The 18,509-nt window shown below is 41.8% G+C and overlaps 1 protein-coding gene across 2 annotated transcripts; it reads left to right on the top strand.

Moving 5' to 3' along the window:
• Positions 1-235: 235 nt before the first annotated feature.
• LOC101070160 (zinc finger protein 883-like) lies at positions 236-12,037 on the top strand. 2 transcript variants are annotated; one of them, XM_011617755.2, is made up of 3 exons: positions 236-352; positions 1,263-2,136; positions 4,753-6,723. In XM_011617755.2, the coding sequence occupies exons 2-3, from the start codon at positions 1,965-1,967 to the stop codon at positions 6,618-6,620; spliced, it is 2,040 nt and encodes a 679-aa protein (XP_011616057.2). In that variant the 5' UTR covers positions 236-352; positions 1,263-1,964; the 3' UTR covers positions 6,621-6,723. The 2 variants fall into 2 exon arrangements, 1 of the variants encoding a protein (XP_011616057.2); XR_003887962.1 differs by lacking the exons at positions 236-352; positions 4,753-6,723 and adding exons at positions 11,290-11,695; positions 11,786-12,037 and having other exon boundaries at positions 2,003-2,136.
• The last annotated feature ends 6,472 nt before the right edge of the window (positions 12,038-18,509 follow it).

Raw genomic sequence — 18,509 nt, 5'->3', positions numbered from 1 at the left:
AAGACCAATAAGCTGTTATTGGAAGTATTGTGGCACTACAACCTTCTGAATGGAATTCGCCATTTTTTTTGCAGTTTCAGCTCCACTTTCGTTGTCACAAACTCGTCATTGGAACACCTAGATGACTCAGGTGGGCTTAACTCATCACCAAACTTACACGACTGTGCACGTATGACAACATAAGTGTAACACTTAAAGAAAAACATCAGGACAGGCTGGAGCACCACAGATGCAGCTGTAACATGACAAAAAAACAGATATGGGCCCAAGGTGAGGATGACTTCGATGACTTGTTTACTCAGTTGCCTGCAATACCAACTGAAAGCCCAGAGCCGAGACCCCAGAAGCTTCCGTAAGTACAAACAAAAAAAATCACACCTATTTATTCATTCAGAATTGATTGTTTGTCTATTTATTCCTGAGAAAACAAACAATGCAAGTGTTGGATTGCAATACCTCTCGTGTGTCACTGCCAATCCGCGTGTTCTTTAAATGAAGACTTCAAGACGAATAAGGCCAATTTCAAAATGTATTTAGCACATAGAATTCAAGATACAAATATTACAGAGCTCCGGGCCAGTTCATAACCCTACAATAACTATTGTCCATTGTCAGGGTATGAAGTCTGACAACCTAACTATCCCTTGGCCCAGTTTTTATAGAAAGACATATGTAAATTATTCATGCTAATTTAGTCCAATCTAGTCCTTCTTCTTGGGTGACCTCATCTTCTTCTTCCTGCCTCATTTGGTGCTGGTGCAGTCCTTCTTATCCGTTGTCTTCCCAAATGGCCAGATCAGACGTCATATTCCTGTGCAGGAACTTATCAATCACCAGTAAATTATGCTGTCATATTTTACAATGGGGGTCTACTAGTTCCTGTCTGCCTGGCTCCAACTGTCTAAACAGTATTCATGTCAAGGAAGGGTCAACTGACTTGCTTATGTGTATTCCTACTAAAGATTCTATACTATCCCTAACTTCTAAACTACCTGTAACATAAAACAAAAACATATAGTATAACACATGCTAATAAGATAAAATATGCTAACAAGATCATTTAATTCTCTTCACAAGTAATGTGTAAGTAAAGGAAGCTTTGAAATGGAATTTGAGTGCAAAAGAAAGGAAAAGAAATGGAAATTAGGAAGGTTTGAAATGTAACTTGCGTGCAAAAGAAAGGAAAAGAAATGGAAATTAGGAAGGGTGTGGTGGAGACTGGGTGAGCACATGACCCTGTTTGGCACCCCATGCATTCACAGGAAACAAAGGCGCCCTGAGGTTCAAAGGAGGAGGGGGACATTCTCAGCCATTCAACTTCTTGCGCCAGCCAGAACACTGCTGTGCAGGCACCAAACACATGCGATGCATGCAGCACACACATGCTGTGCAGACGTCATGTGTCCGCGCCTCAGAACTGTGTACGTAAGGCGGAGATCTCTCTGCATGCTTCCGTGCATGTATCTTGACCGACTGACTGAATAAACCATCTCCTATGCAGTAATTTAGACTCATCGTTTACTTCTCGAAACGGCTAAATTCCGCGACCGCTTCCTCAACATTAGCGAAGACAAAAGACATATTTTTCATACGTAATGTCTCATTCACCGTGTTTCTGGTGGAATATTACAGAAAATTTTGGAGAAGCATTCGCTAATATAGACACTTACAGCACACGTTGCCTTCATTATAAGGCCTAATTAAGGCTTTTCGTTTTTTGCGGCTCCAGACAGATTTGTTTTTTGTTTTTTTTGTTCCTATATGGTTCTTTCAATATTTTCGGTTGCCGGCCCCGATCCTCGGGTAACACTCACCACACCGGAACCAAATGCTCCCGCGGTTGTTTTTACGGAACTTTAATGTGTAACATTCGCGGGACACATTTGGTAACAGCGGCTCTGAGCAGAAGGTTTTTGCATGTTTGACCGTGTATTTTGTATGTTTGTGGTGTGGAAGCAACAAGAATGTCTTCTGTTGAGTGTTTGAGGACGTTTGTCGTGGAGCGACTGACTGTTGCTGCTGAAGAAATATTCCGAGTGTTTCAACAAAAGCTCGACGGATATGAAGAAGAGCTCGATTATCAGCGCAGACTGGTGGAAAGTGTTTGGAGACCCCAAATAAAGTTACACAGGACAGGTACGTAAGATTTTAACAAGACAAAATATGGAAAGATGTTCATTGTGACACTGAAGCAGTGTTTATGCAACGGAAATGTGATGGTAAATGTTAATTTATACCGATTTAAATGTAAACCGCTGAGGACTGAAAAGGTAGTGAGCATGGCAGGCCAGTAGGTGGCGATGTTAGTGAGGGTGAAGCTAACAAATGTGTCTCCACTGCTCAGAGTATTGACACAACAACTCCACATGTTCTGGGGGAGCAATAGCAAAGCTACAAGAGTTAGCAGCACACATATTGCTGGCTAACAGACCATTGTAGCTGCTGCTAATGTTCCTTGGTGAGCGCGCTGCATTTATCTCAAAGAATAATGACCTCATTACGCTTCTCTGTCTGCGTAGCTTACAGAGTTTATGGATCATCGCTGTGTTCAAAACCACACACTCATTCTCTATTCTCTACTCACTTAATAGGGGAGTTGGAATTTTAAATTTGTTTTCATACACTACGCCGGCGCATGCTAAATGATGTCATAGCGTCACTAAAGTGAAATAAGCACTATGCTTCCAGAAAGTAACATATTACACACTTAGGGGACAATATTTAACATTTGGATGACAGCTCTCCGTGACCTAGTTCACCAGCCATTAACAACTGGTCACATGATACCGCAAAGGCTGATGGGATATGTTAACGGGTTCGGGTGCATCAGTACATGACTTTTCGCAGTGCATTGTGGGATACACTGAGTGCACTACATAGGGTACAGCGATGCTCATTAAGCATTCAGACACTAGTTCAAAATGGTGTACACACTACTGAGTGCACTTTCTTGGGTTTAGGGCCATTCAATTAATTTGGACTTGGGGCCAGTTCATGAATCTGAAGCAAAATAAGGGGCCAGAGAAGATGAGTATTCATGGGAATACATAAAGAAATAGCAGAAACATACTGAGATTACTGGGTATTTTGTAACAGAAGTGTAATGAGGTCGTTGTTCTTTCAGATAAATGTAGCGCGCTCACCAAGGAACATTAGCAGCAGCAGCAACATATGGACAAAAATCCACACATAGACTACGACTGTAATAACTATAGTTCAGTCTGAACATAAATCATAAGAATCAGTCTAGGTCAGTCATATCACAGATACTTAGGATTGCACTTGTTTAAGTGACAGACAGCATCAAATATATCTCCAACATGAATAAAAAGCAAGGTAAATAAATAAAAGCAAAGTGCATATAACATCATAGAAGTGCATGGTCTTTTATTTAGACAATGTATTTCAAATTGTACCCAGTTTAGGTGAGCCATATCTTTTTCCTTTTTACATTTTCAGTCATTTTACTAACAAACAATTTAAATTCCAAGTGCAACAACAAATACAAAACAAAACTGCACACTGTGCCTCTAATTATAACAATGTAACAGTGCATGGCACTTTCTCAAAAAGATTTCAAAGTGCTTTCAACAATCACCACCTTACCCTGCTAACATGAGGAAAAGCATTATAATCAGAGCCTTAGTTAACCTCTTGACATTTATTGCTGCTGATGTCACTAATCACAAAGCAGCAGCTGCTGCTGCTCTTGCAGATGACCATGTCGGCTTCCAAGTGTAGTTTTGGTGGCATGCACACTCATTACAGTATATGGCTGTGGACAAGGCTGAAGCAAGTGGAGCTAGTTTTTCCCGACTTGTGGCACTCCAAGGACTGGTCTGTGATGTGATTGTGGCACATATTAATATTAATACACTGTGCAGCCCCAGCTCAGTGTCATTAATGTATTTGCATGATCTCTACCTGTTCTCTCCTCTACCTGTCCTCCCCCTTCTCCTCTCTCTCTGCCCAGCCAGCCATCAGCAGGAGAGTCCCTCTGTATGAGCCTGGTTCTGCTCAAGGTTTCTTCCTGTTAAAAGGGAGTTTTTCTTGCCTCTGCTGCTTGTTCGGGGTCAGGCTCTGGGGTCCTGTAAAGGAACTAGAGACAGTTCTGATTTTAACACACAAAGAAAGATTAATTGAATTGAAAAGAAATTAAATCAAGACTTGATTTGATCACCATCGCCCCCTTTGCTCTGGAGGGATTTTTGCAGTTTCTATTACCAAAGGTTCTTATGACCTTTTTTCTATTGCATGCAGAGTTGGGGACTCTTTTAGCTCCTAGCTCAGAACAGGGTCTTCTCCCTCAGCACTGGAAGCCTTAATGACCAACTCCTAATTTACACCTGCTGTGTTCCGCTGGAGTTGTTGTCTTCTGTTTTTCAATGTGAAGTAAACAAGCCTTTTCTTTAAACACTGCTGTTCTAGCTCTGTTTTGTCCAAGTAAACATCTTCACTGATGCCACATTAGCCATGTGCTGATGTGGACTGATGTTTTTCTCTCGTAACGTGTGTTTGCGACAAAGATGGCAGCCTCAGATTTAATCATTCAGAGGTGACTGATGCTTCAGATGTTTGGAGAAGAGATGCAGAAATTCACAGGCTGCAGGTTTGAACATTGAGATTGTGAGCTGCCCGTTGTTGTGGCTCGTTGGATGGTAAAAACTGCCCTTTTTGTTCAGTTGCCCCTAAACCTATTGCTTATACTCACATGCTTCTTTCCATTCTTGATGATTTCTCCTGCATTTCCAGAGCTTTTACAGCAGCAACCTTTGTGGAAGGAGGAAAAAGATAATGACCAGCATCAGGATAGCAGCTGCAGTCTGGATCAGGAGGACTTGAAGCCTCCACAAATCATAGAGGAACAGGAGGAAACCTGCTGTTATCAGAACAGAGAGACGCTGCCTGTGAAGCAAGAGATGGACACCTTAATGGTGACTCCCATACATGAGCAAAATGACAATGGTGAACTGGGCTTGAATCCTGATCAGAGCCAGGAAAAGCCTGAGGTGAACACAACAGTTCAAAGCCCTGTGTTACCAGATCCAGACTGTGACCTGCAGCTGCTCTCCTACAGTCCTCATATATCTGAGAGCAAAGATGAGGAAAACAGGACCAGCGAAGACTCCAGGTGGACCACAGCTGAAGAGCCAAAACAAACCATGAAGCAGAACCATCCTAAATGTCAGACTGGGAATGTAAACATCCCAGCAGAGTCAGCAGTGGACTGTGATACAGACACGGGTGCTAAAACGTCTGCATGTAACATAGGTGAACAACAGGGAAAGGTCAAGGCAGACATGACAGGACACTCCACAATCAATCTTAATGACACCCCACACGTTGGCTTGGCATGTGGGAAAGGTTCCAGAGGGCATCACTCCGCATCGGCTGACAATAAAAGTCAGACAGGAGCCAGATTGTTTATCTGTGAATCATGTGGGAAAGATTTCAAACTGTCAACCTTACTGAAGAAACACCTCAGAGTTCACACATGTAAGACATCACATTTGTGTAAAACATGTGGGAAAACCTTTGGAAGAAATTCTACATTAAAAATCCACATGAGAGTTCACACAGGTGAGAGACCATATGTGTGTAAAACTTGTGGGAAGACCTTTAAACACAATTATGAATTAAAGACCCACTTAAGAGATCACACAGGTGAGAGACCATATGTGTGTAAAACATGTGGGAAAATCTTTATAGATAGTTCTTCATTAAGACGCCACATGAGAATTCACACAGATGAGAGACCATTTGCGTGTAAAACCTGTGGGAAGACCTTTAAACGAAATCATCAATTAAAGGCCCACTTAATAGTTCACACAGGTGACAGACCATATGGGTGTAAAACATGTGGGAAAACCTTCAACACAAATTCCAATTTAAAAATCCACATGAGAATTCACACAGGTGAGAAACCATATTTGTGTAAAACATGTGGGAAAACCTTTGCAGGAGCTTCTTCATTAAGACGCCACGTGAGAATTCACACAGGTGAGAGACCATATTTGTGCAAAACATGTGAGAAAACCTTTATAAATAGTAATTCATTAAATGACCACATGAAAGTTCACACAGGTGAGAGACCATTTGTGTGTAAAACATGTGGGAAGACCTTTAAACAAAATTATCAATTAAAGGTCCACTTAAGAGTTCACACGGGTGAGAGACCATATGTGTGTAAAACATGTGGGAAGACCTTTAAACATAATTACGAATTAAAGGTCCACATGACAATTCACAATGAATATGGACTATGTGTGTGTAAAAAATGTGGGAAGACCTTTAAAGGAAATATTGCATTAAATGTCCACATGAGGATTCACGAAGATGAGAGACCATTTGTGTGCAAAACATGTGGAAAAGCCTTCAAAAAAAATTCTGCATTAAATGTCCACGTAAGAATTCACACAGGTGAGAGACCATATGGGTGTAAAACATGTGGGGAAACCTTCAAACGAAGTTCTGCATTAAAATATCACACTAGAGTTCACACAGATGAGAGTCCACATGTCTGTGAAACTTGTGGGGAAGCCTTTACCCAGAGTTGTGAGTTAGTGCAACACATGAGCACCCACAGTTCAGATATTGATGCAGCTTCTTCATCTCAGTGAGAAGAGTCCAAATAACAGCTTTAATTTAAGATTCCTGCCAGATGTTCTGTATTACCAGTTCACCCTTTTGTCTTGATAATAAACGTTACTATGGAACAAACCAGCAACACAGAGTCTTTGTATCAATTCAAAATGAAAAATAAGTAAAATGAGTCATAATAGAAAAGCAATTGAGAATTGAGAAAATCTAGATGTCAGCAGTCTGAGCATGCGGTGCTCAGCAGGTGTTGGCTGGAGGCAGTGAGAACCTTCTGTTTTGAACAGGTGAAGTGGCTCCCTGATGTCTGCAGGTGAAGCTGCTCTTCCACTGTTTTAGGCATCAATCATGAAAGCTGTGGGCTCCATTTGCCTCCTGCAGCCTCCTGCTGACACCTCCAATCAGCAATCAGCACAGGAGTCATGTGGGCTCTGGCTAGTTCCTGTCAGAACTCAACTTAGTCATTTTAAATATTGTCATGTGTGAGTTTTGGGAGAATTGATTATTGTGCTCAGAATCATTGTGTGTACTGTTCACAATGCTGAGATTGTCAGTTCTTGGGGCTCGTTTAAGAGGATCAAGACCAGATAAGGGAAAGGAATTCATCAAGATAGAGTTCTGTTGGCAGAAGGAGTTGACCCCCATGCTGTGGTACAAATACACGTGACACAAGGATGATCGGGGCCCGTCCTCATGAACTGAGACACAGTGCTCAGAAGTTTCTTTAAGTGATTTCAGTTTTCTGTCATAAATAAAAATTGTGGAGTTCGTTGATTCAGAATTGATTGTTTGTTTACTCCTTCCTGAGTAAATGAATGGCACGAGGAACGTGTAGGTAAAGGAAGTTTCCTCAACAATACTCCAGCCTGTCCTGAGGTATTGCTTAAGTGTTCCACACTTGTGTTGTAATCCGTCCACAGTCGTGTAACTTAGGTGATGAGTTAAACCTGCCTGAGTCATTTAGGTGTTCCAATGACAAGTTTGTGACAACAAAAGTGAAGCTGAAACTGAGAAAACTGGAGAAGTTCTTTAAGCAGGTTGCAGTGCCACAGGACTTCTGATAACAGCTTATTCGTCTTGCTGTGATACGGTTGCTGGCCACCTGGGATTAGAAGACATATGAACACATTATCAGATAAAAGGAAGGTTGGATATCGGCCTATAGTTTGCTGATGTATCAAGATCCAGTGATGTTTCTTTGAGCAACGGCTTAATCACTGCCACCTTGTAGGATCGGGGTACATAACCTGTCACTAAAGAACAATTGATCTGGTCCAGGATAGAACTGCCTATCATTGGTAAAACATCCTTCAACAGGTGTGTTGGGATGGGATCTAAAAGACACGTGGTGGTCTTGGATTTCTGAATTAGCGACGACGCCTCAGAAAAATATATAGGGCTGAAGGAGCTTAAGGGCTCGTTGGAGAACCTGTATGTTTCCACAGTCAGCACGTCTGGTGATGGTCCAGTTGTTGGGATGGCCTGGTTAGCTTTCTCTCTGATAGCTAGAACTTTATCAGTGAAGAAGCTCATGAAGTCTTCACCACTAAGGGAAGAAGGAATACGTGGATCTAAAACACTGTGTCACACCTGTAGGTTAAGTTGGTCCTTTTTTTGTCCTGTCTCCATGTTGGTTTTGTGACTTCCTGTTTTATTTTGAAACTAACTCTACTCTCGTTTCAGGCCACTCGCCCTTCCTCATGTGTCACCAGTCTGATTGTCTTCCCTGATTCCTGATTGTTTTCAGGTGTTCCCTATTACCCCCCCCCCCCCCCCATGTGCTTATAGTCTGTGTCTCCCTTTGTCCTGTGCCAGTGTATCAAGTCTTTCGTCCTGATCACCAGCTTGTACTCCCTAGTCACGAGAATCTAGTCCTTGAACATCTGCGCTTACCGTGCGATTATTTTGGAACTTTCACAGCCTTAGTTTTTCTGGTTCCTCATAAGAGTGTTTTTTGTTGGCTTTGCCCCTTTTCTAGATTTCTCTTGGTTTAGTCGGTTCTTTGTTTCATCCCTCCATGGAGGCGTCTTGAGTTGTAATAAAGACTGTTACTTCCTGAAACTCTGCGCTCAGAGAGTCCTCAGAGTGAGTTTTGTCACACTGTGACTCTTGGTTAATTTGGCCACAGTGCTGAAAAGAAGTCTGGAGTTGTTCTTGTTTTCTTCAATTAAAGAAGAAAAATAAGCTGTTCTAGCCTTATGGAGGGCCTTTTTGTAAACTACTAGACAGTTTTTCCAGGCTACATGATAGCTGTCTATTTTACAAGAATACCATTTCCTTTCTAGTCTTCGCACTTTCTGCTTGAGGGTCCTAACATGTGAGTTATACCAGGGGGCGCACACCTCTGATTTACTATTTTCTTTTTCAAGGGGGCAACAGAATCAAGCATGATTTTCATTGAGGTTGCTGCACCTTCAGCAATAGAGTCAACATCAGCAGGGCTAAGATTATAATGACTGATCCCTGGGGAAACACACGGTGGTCCTGGGATCAGCACAGGGATCACTTCCTTAAACTTAGCTACAGCATTATCTGAAAGATATCTGCTATAGTAAGACTGAGTTCCTAGCATAGAAAATCCTTAATCATAAATGTAAAAGTGATCAAAGAATGATCTGACAGGAGGGGGTTCTGAGGGAACACTGACACATGTTCTACCTCAACACCATGAGTCAGAACTAGATCTATGGTGTGGTAGAAGATATTAGTTGGTTGGTTTATCTGCTGGAGGAAACCAACTGACTCAAGTAATGAAATGAAGCCATTTCTAAAGCTGTCATTTACGTGACAACATACATAGACTGGAACATGTGATTGGGAATAAAGGGCAGCACTAGACTGGTTTAGATCATATCTATCAGATAGATACCAGTTTCCTCATGTACATGGTGTTCCCTCTTCATACAGTAGGGTTAGCCATGGAGTTCCACAAGGTTCTGTACTTTGACCAATCTTTTTCACCTTGTACATGCTTCCCTTAGGAAACATTTGCCAGCATGGAATAAATTTTCATTGTTATGCTGATGACACTCAGCTTTATTTATCCATGAAACCAGAGGAGACAGAAGTTAGTGAAGCTTCAGGCCTGTCTTAAAGACATCAAGTCCTGGATGTCTTCAAATTTCCTCCTCCTTAACCCAGGAAAAACTGAGGTCATGGTGTTTGGTCCTGAACCTCTCTGGGATAGATTAGATCACATGATCACTCTAGATGGTATCTCATTAACATCTAGTCTCTCTGTGAGGAATCTAGGAGGAACTTTTGATCAAAATCTCTCCTTCAACTCACACATTAAATTAGTCTCTAGAAGTGCCTTTTTTCACCTGAGGAACATCACAAAGATCAGGAAGCTACTGCAGCAGCATGATGCTGAAAAGTTAGTCCACGCATTTGTTACTTCCAGGCTCGACTATTGTAATTATTAGGGTGTCCAAACAACTCTTTAAGAAGCCTCCAGTTGATCCAAAATGCTGCAGCCAGAGTTCTGACAGGTATTGACAAAAGAGATCACATAACTCCTGTAATGGCCTCGCTTCATTGGCTGTCCGTTAAATTTAGAATAATTTTTAAAACCCTTCTTTTGACGTACAAGGTCCTCAGAGGCCTAGCTCCATCCTACCTGGGGGAGCTAGTGATACCTTACCAGCCCAATAGACCACTCCACTCACAGAATGCTGGTCTACTTGTGGTCCCCAGAGTTTCTAGGAGTAGAATGGGGGGCTGAGCATTTAGCTACCAGGCCCCCCTGCTGTGGAACCAGCTCCCTGTCCAGGTACGGGAGGCTGACTCCACCGCTACTTTTAAGATTAGGCTTAAAACCTACCTCTTTGAAAAAGCTTATTGTTACTAATTCTGTAGTTCCGGTTATTATCATAGACAGACAAATTATCATACTTAGGGGGTCGTCTAATCATTAGGTTAACATCTTAGCTATGCTGCTATAGGCCAAGGCTGCCGGGTCCAGAAACATGATCACCTGACAGGCCTCCGTCACCCCACTGGGTCATGGTTTCCTCTTCCCTCCTCTCCTCCTCCTCATCAAGTAGACTAGTAATGCTATTTCCTGTGTAGTTTTTCTGCCCCCCCCCCCCCCCCCCCCCCTTCTGTATCCATATACAAGCATTGCCGCCTTCAGAGCTGTATATTGACCTCCGACCCCGCTGAACCACTCAACCAGCAGCTTATTCAATTCAATTTAATTCAATATAATGTATTTTTGTATGTATTTCTATGCTCTATGCCTCTCCTCTCCTACCTCCCCTCCCCTTCCCTCTACCTCTCCTCTCCTCTACCCCTCCCCTCTCCTCTCCTCTCCTACCTATTCTATCCTCTACCTGTCCTCCCCCTTCTCCTCCCTCTCTTCCTAGCCGGCCATCAGCAGGAGGGTCCCCCTACATGAGCCTGGTCCTGCTCAAGGTTTCTTCCTGTTAAAGGGGAGTTTTTCTTTACCACTGTTGCTTGTCTGGGGTTAGGCCCTGGGATTCTGGAAAGCGCCTTGAAACAATTCTAATTGTAAAAGACGCTATATAAATAAAGATTGAGATATTTGGGGAGTTGGCCAAATCCTTTTGTTTTTATACAACCCTCAAACCATCCGCAATTACTCATCATATCAAAATGCAAGTATACTTGACAAAAATATCTATAGGCAATTAGAGCATGTCCTCTTAACTGTGTATGTTTGGTTTACAGATGAGACACATGATGGACCTACTGGGTATGCCCCGAAACTACATATTAAATGCTGGGAGATACACCAGCAGATATTTTGTAAAGGTGGGACACCATTCTGATTATTCATGGAGATTAAAGGTGAGTACATGTTCTCTGCATTTTGATGCTGATCTTATCCACCACTGCAAACATAAATATGTTACTCACTCATACTATTTCCAAGTGTCCAAGGATATTTGAATTTGGGTGTAACATCTCCAATCCTTTTCCTATCTGCTGAAATGTTGGGAGGGCAGGAAAAGTGTATGTTCACTAACTGTTGGGTTTGTTCTTTCAGACACCAGTTGAATATGGTCCAGCTAAATTAAAGAACTTCAATGACGTTCCTCAGTGTTTTAGATATTCTCTAACACAATTGTTTTCGGTAAGCACTCTCTTTTTTTTAACCAGTTATAATTAATTTCATTGTTCGTAATTGATTATCTTTGTATTAAATCACTGATTCCAATGGCAGGCCAATCCAACAAATGACAGAAATGAAATGAAGGACCCCAGGGCTCTTTATGATCTCCTTAAGAAGTTATTCCACTTTGATGAGCGTCTGAGAATCTCTCCTGAGAAAGCCCTGCAGCCAGTATTGGCCGGATACTGGCCAGAGAAGACGGCTGGTTTGAAAGGGGTGTCAAGGAAGCTATCCATGTCAAATTGGAAAAACCATCCTTAAACAGAGGTGGTGGCCTGAGGCACTTCCTATCACCCACATACAATGCAGTCCTCCACTCCTTCCAACAGCAAAACAAACATTCACACCATTCCAGGAGACCCAGTGACTCACGACCATGTGATCCAGCAGACAAAGGGGAGACACCTCAACAGAAACTAGGTGAACGACCCGACCAACGACCCTGCTAATGACTCTCAGGTGACCACCCAGATCATTAGCATGCAGATGGTCCACAGGGGCTATATATTTTCAAGCTCTCTCCCCAGCGTTTTCAGAACTGAAGAAGCCTTCTGGATACGGGGCGAAACGTCTTCAAGAGAAGTAACCCAGTCCAGTTGACATAGAAAACTACCTTGGAGACATCAAATCCTTTAAGGGAAAAGTGTTCAAGGCAGAATCCAGCGAGTCCTCCGAGGCCGAATCCAGTGAGACCTCTGAGGCAGAAGCCATCATGTCCTTGAAGGGAAAATCCAGCGAGTCCTCCGAAACAGAAACCAGTGAGACCTCTGAGGCAGAAGCCATCATGTCCTTGAAGGGAAAATTCACACAATCTCTAGAGGAAATAGACTGTGAGCCCTCACAGAAGGAAATCATCGGGACCTTACCAGCAAAAGACATTAATTTCTCAGAGGAGCTTCTGTGCCTTGCTCTTAACAGCAAGTTAACTGAAGGGGAGGCCAATAAGGCCAAACATACAGAATCCTAATTGGAAGAAGAGAGTGAGTCCTCACAGAAGGAAATCAGCAATACTAAATCTACAGAGAGCCCAGTGGAATACGTAGAGTCCTCGCAACTAGAGTCCTCTGAAGATTCTACTCGTGATACGTCTTGTGTAGATACCTCAAATGAAAATTCTACCTCATTATGTGAGGAAGAAACAGTCTCCAGTAATGGAACTTCTGATGGTGCATCCTCTGAAGCTGACAGCTATTCATCAGAGGGTGTCTCCAGTAGTGACTACTCTAATGCCACCACTTCTGACAACAGCAAATCACCTTCTTAAAAGAAAGGTGTGTTTAAGGTTAAAGTTTCTAAATGGTTTGTCAAAGTCTGCAGGCATATAAAGAGTGTATTCTGTAGCTGCATGGAAGTCAACTGTGTTGAATAGTGTGTGAGTGTAAGGACTTGTGGGTGTGCTGTCTGTGCTTGAATTATGGTTTGTATTATTAAAGAAGATATGGATTGTGATAGTGTGTTGATTCATTGGGTGTGCCTCCTAGGCACTGTTGGATCGCAATACCTCTCATGTGTCACTGCTAATCCACGTGTTCTTTGAATGAAGACTTCAAGAAGAAAAATGCCAATTTCAAAATGTATTTAGCAAATAGAACCAATTCAAGATACAAATATTACAGAGCTCCGGGCCAGTTCATAACCCTACAATAACAGAGTCAATTGTCAGGGCATGAAGTCTGACAACCTAACTATCCCTTGACCCAGTCTTTTAAAGAAACACATCTGTAAATTATTGTTGCTAATTCAGTCCAATCCAGTCCTTCTTCTTGGATGACCTCGTCTTCTTCCAGTCCCATTGGATGCTGACACAGTCCTTGTTCTCCGTTGTTTCCCAAATGGCCAGACCAAAGTTCACCTTCTTGCAGAGGAACTTATCAACACCAGTAAACTATGCTGTCACGTTTTACGATGTGGGTTTAACACTTCCCGTCTCACTGCCTCCTGCTGATTACAACTGCCTAAACAACAATCATGTCAAGGAAGGGTCAACTGACCTTTATTACACTTACTAAAGATTCTACCATTCCTAACTTCTAAAGTACTTCTAACAGAAAACAGAAACATATGGTAGAACACATAGTAACAAGATAAAGACATTCTCTTCAGCACAAAAAGTGGAATCCAGCACAAAAAAGTTCATAGATTGAACTTGATTGAAAAAAAAAACCCCATCATTTGTAAATATAATCCTCGACTAATTCGCAATCGGCAGTTTGGGGACGTTAAATTAACCAGTGCCCCGTAAAACGAGCTAAAGCGCCGACTGTTCCTATTGGCGCAGCCATCATAAAGAGCTGGATAACCGGGTACACATAGTAAGAGACGACACAATCGTGGTCTTTGACTGGGGAGAAAACTGGCACAAAGAAAAGCCATCAGTCATTTATTAGATTTGCTTTAACTGGTGTCAGCATGAGGGCACATTCAAGAACAGTAGCAGACATTCTGCAACAGTTTAACACCCCCACTTGATCTGATACTGACAGCAAGATCTACAGTAACATGACATACATTTCACTTCCTCCCAAACATAAAAAACACAAACTTATCCATCCTGACCCTTGTTACAGCTTTAGTTAATACATCTGCCACTATGTCAACATTTGGGCAATATTCAATGCAGATTTTCCCATCACTGAGAGCAGACCGAACAAAATGATATTTGATGTCCACATGTTTACATGTCTGACGCAATACCGGATTTTTCGACAAAGCAATAGCACCCTGATTGTCCTCAAAAACTGTCACTGGTGCATATTCACTGTCACAGTCCATTCCATTTCACAGCTGTACGAGATACATGCTTTCCTGAGTTGTTGCTGCCAGGGCCATGTACTCTGCCTCACATGTGGATAAAGCAACTGTGGGCTGTTTCCTTGACTTCCAGGAAATAACAGGCCCTGTCTCAGACAAACTAAAACAGTACCCAGTTGTACTTTTCCTGTCATTCTGGTCTTCTGCCCAATCTGCATCACTATATGCCACAAGTTTTTACACACAAGATTTACATCACTTCTTTTGAAACACAATTCCTGATTTACAGTTCCCTTCAAATATCTCAACACATGTTTTGCTGTTACCCAATGTTGTTCTTTTGGTTCAAACAGGTATTGTGACACTTTGCTTACAATCCAACTTAGATCTGGTCTTGTACATATCATGACATAAAGCAAACTGCCAACAACCTCACGATATTTCTTTTGATCAACAGGTTGACCCTCGTTGTCAAATTTCAGTTTGTTTTCACATGGAGTAAATCTAGGTTTACAGTTGATCATTTCAAACCTCCAAAATCTTTGTAATGTACCTTTTTTGACTCATCTTTATTTCACCTCCTCTTTGCACAAAATCAATACCCAAGAAATGTTCACCAAGATCTTTCATTCTAAATTTTGCTCCCAACATTTCTTTTACATTTTTCACAGTTTGATTGTCATTAGCAGCAATGATAAGGTCATCAACCCAGATTAACAATATAACCCTCTCATTTGCAGTCTGTCTACTATAAACACAATGGTCAGCCGGGTTTTGACTATAACCATTTTCACCTAGAAAATCATGAAGCATTTTGTTCCAATTTTGTCCCGACTGCTTCAGACCATACAATGATCTATTAAGTTTACAGACTAGTTTCTCACCCATCTCTGACTTAACTTCAAACCCATCAGGCTGCTCCATGTACACTTCACAATCAATAGGAGCATGCAGGTATGCAGTTTTAATATCCATCTGGTACAATTCTAAGCCATGCTGCACTGCGAGCTGCATCAGACTGCGTACAGATGTCATACTAGCAGTTGGAGAAAAGGTTTCATTATAATCAATCCCTGCAACTTGACTATAACCCTTTGCTACATACCTGGCTTTTGTCTCATCCAGATTTTCTTTTACAGTGTAAACCCATCTTCCCCCCACTGCATGTTTACCTTCTGGCAAAGTGGTTAGGGTAAATGTCTCATTTTCTTTCAGAGAGTCCATTTCATCTTTCATAGCTTTAACCCACAAATTTGATTTCGGTGAGCTCATGGCTTCCTGCAAAGTTCGAGGTGCATCTGACATAACCCGGTAACAGTAGTCAACAGTTAACTCTTGACCATCATCATCATCAACACATTTTATCTTGCATTCATAATCATTATAGTACTTACAGTGGTGGTCAAAAGTTTACATACACTTGTAAAGAACATAATGTCATGGCTGTCTTTAGTTTCCAGTTATTTCTACAACTCTGATTTTTCTCTGATATAGTGATTGGAACAGATCCTTCTTTGTCACAAAAAACATTCATGAAGTTTGGTTCTTTTATGATTTTATTATGGGTAAACTGAAAGTGTGACCAAATCTGCTGGGTCAAAAATATACATACAGCAACATGAATGAGCAATTTTGGAGAGAAAGTTGTGTCAATGAGCTTCATAGCATGGCCTCTTAACTTCTTGTGAGTGATCATGAGTGACTACAGCTGGTGACTTCTCTGAGGCCATTTAAAAAGGGCTCATTGGATAAAAACACCCACAAAAGCTACAATGGGAAAGTCAAAGGAGCTCAGCACAGATCTGAAAAAGAGAATCATTGACTTGAACAAGTCAGGAAAGTCACTTGGAGCCATTTCAAAGCAGCTGCAGGTTCCAAGAGCAACAGTGCAAACAATTGTTTGGAAGTATAAAGTGCATGGCGCTGTTTTGTCACTGCCACGATCAGGAGGAAAATGCAAGCTGTCACCTGCTGCTGAGAGAAAACTGGTCAGGAGGGTGAAGAGTCAACCTAGGAGCACCAAAAAGCAGATCTGCCAAGAATTAGAAGCTGCTGGAACACAGGTGTTGTAGTGGAATTTCCCCTACGCTAAAACACTCAAACTTATGTTTTCATTAAGTCAATATACCTATGCCAGTGCCAATGAATTGAAGTGCGGGGATACTACAACAAAGTCGAATGATGAGTCAGGGTCAGCTGGTTCACGATCCAAACGATGGTTTATTGTCGATCCACAATTCACCATGCATGAGAAGTAGCCCGGGCTAAGTCTGAAATCTGACAAGAATTACCCCTCTTTTATACTATTCGGAGTCTGGGGCTACTCCGCCCCGGACTCCTCCTTTTGGTTAGCTATTTCTTACTCATTTTCCACCCTTAAGTACCATTTAACATACCTATCAGAGGTATGTTAAATATTTTTATTTTATTTTTATTATATTTTTCAAACAGACCATACCTTGGCTACCCTCCTACTTTTCTATTAACCCTTTGTTAGCTTCAGTACATGTTCAAACAGGGACACATATACATAGCAATTTACCGCCGGTGTTCAAATAGTGACATGCATACGTACAGCCGGTAGTCAAACAGCAATAGTGACAGCTCGTACATCAAGTATTGTTCACAAAGTGGTGATCAAACAGTAATAGTGACAGCTCGTACATCAAGTATGGTTCACTCATAGGCTATGTTGATTCTCTAAGTATGGTTCATGCATAGGCTAAGTATGGTTCACACATAGGTTATGTTGGCTCTCTAACTTCTCATGATTCTATATGTAATTTTAACCACTCAACTGCCTTAATCACAAGGTCTACTTACTAGATCAAAGGGTAAATATTAAAACCACACATTGTGCCTCTGACGCCTTATGCCTTTTACCCTTTTTTACTACAGTGTCAGTGTCCACAGTCAAGCGTGTTTTGCATCGCCAAGGACTGAGAGGCTGCCGTGCAAGAAGGAAGCCCTTGCTCCAAAAGCGGCACCTTAAGGCTCGACTAAAGTTTGCTGCTGATCACATGGACAAAGATAAGACCTTCTGGAGGAAAGTTCTGTGGTCAGATGAAACAAAAATTGAGCTGTTTGGCCACAATGCCCAGCAATATGTTTGGAGGAGAAAAGGTGAGGCCTTTAATCCCAAGAACACCATGCCTACCATCATGCACGGTGGTGGTAGTATTATGGTGTGGGCCTGTTTTGCTGCCAATGGAACTGGTGCTTTACAGAGAGTCAATGGGACAATGAAGAAGGAGGATTACCTTCAAATTATTCAAGAAAACATAAAGTCATCAGCCCGAAGGTTGGGTCTTGGGCGCAGTTGGGTGTTCCAACAGGACAATGACCTCAAACACACATCAAAAGTGGTAATGGAATGGCTAAATCAGGCTAGAATTAAGGTTTTAGAATGGCCTTCCCAAAGTCCTGACTTAAACCCCATTGAGAACATGTGGACAATGCTGAAGAAATAAGTCCATGTCCGAAAGCCAACAAATTTAACTGAACTGCACCAATTCTGTCAAGAGGAGTGGTCAAAGATTCAACCAGAAACTTGCCAGAAGCTTGTGGATGGCTACCAAAAGCGCCTAATTGAAGTAGAAATGGCCAAGGGACATGTAACCAAATATTAGCATTGCTGTATGTATATTTTTGACCCAGCTGATTTGGTCACATTTTCAGTTTACCCATAATAAAGTCATAAAAGAATCAAACTTCATGATTGTTTTTTGTGACAAAGAAGTATCTGTTCCAATCATTCTATCAGAGGAAAACCAGATTTGTAGAAATAACTGGAAACTCAAGTGTATGTAAACTTTTGACCTCCTCTCCTCTCCCTCTTTGGATATCAGGCATTTTTAACACTCTCACCCTCACCTGTAGTGGTGACTGTGTCACAAATCTCAGCTTTAATTCCCTGTGTGATTGGTGTCACTACAGAATTTTTTGGAAAAGTGGTTTCACCCCTCTCCCTATACAGGATGTATTCAGTCTCCTGGTCTGTCTGAGTCTGACACTCATTCACACA

The sequence above is a fragment of the Takifugu rubripes genome, chromosome 3 (assembly GCF_901000725.2).
Source record: "Takifugu rubripes chromosome 3, fTakRub1.2, whole genome shotgun sequence".
NCBI lineage: Eukaryota > Metazoa > Chordata > Actinopteri > Tetraodontiformes > Tetraodontidae > Takifugu > Takifugu rubripes.
This window is presented reverse-complemented; position numbering and strand designations above follow the sequence as displayed.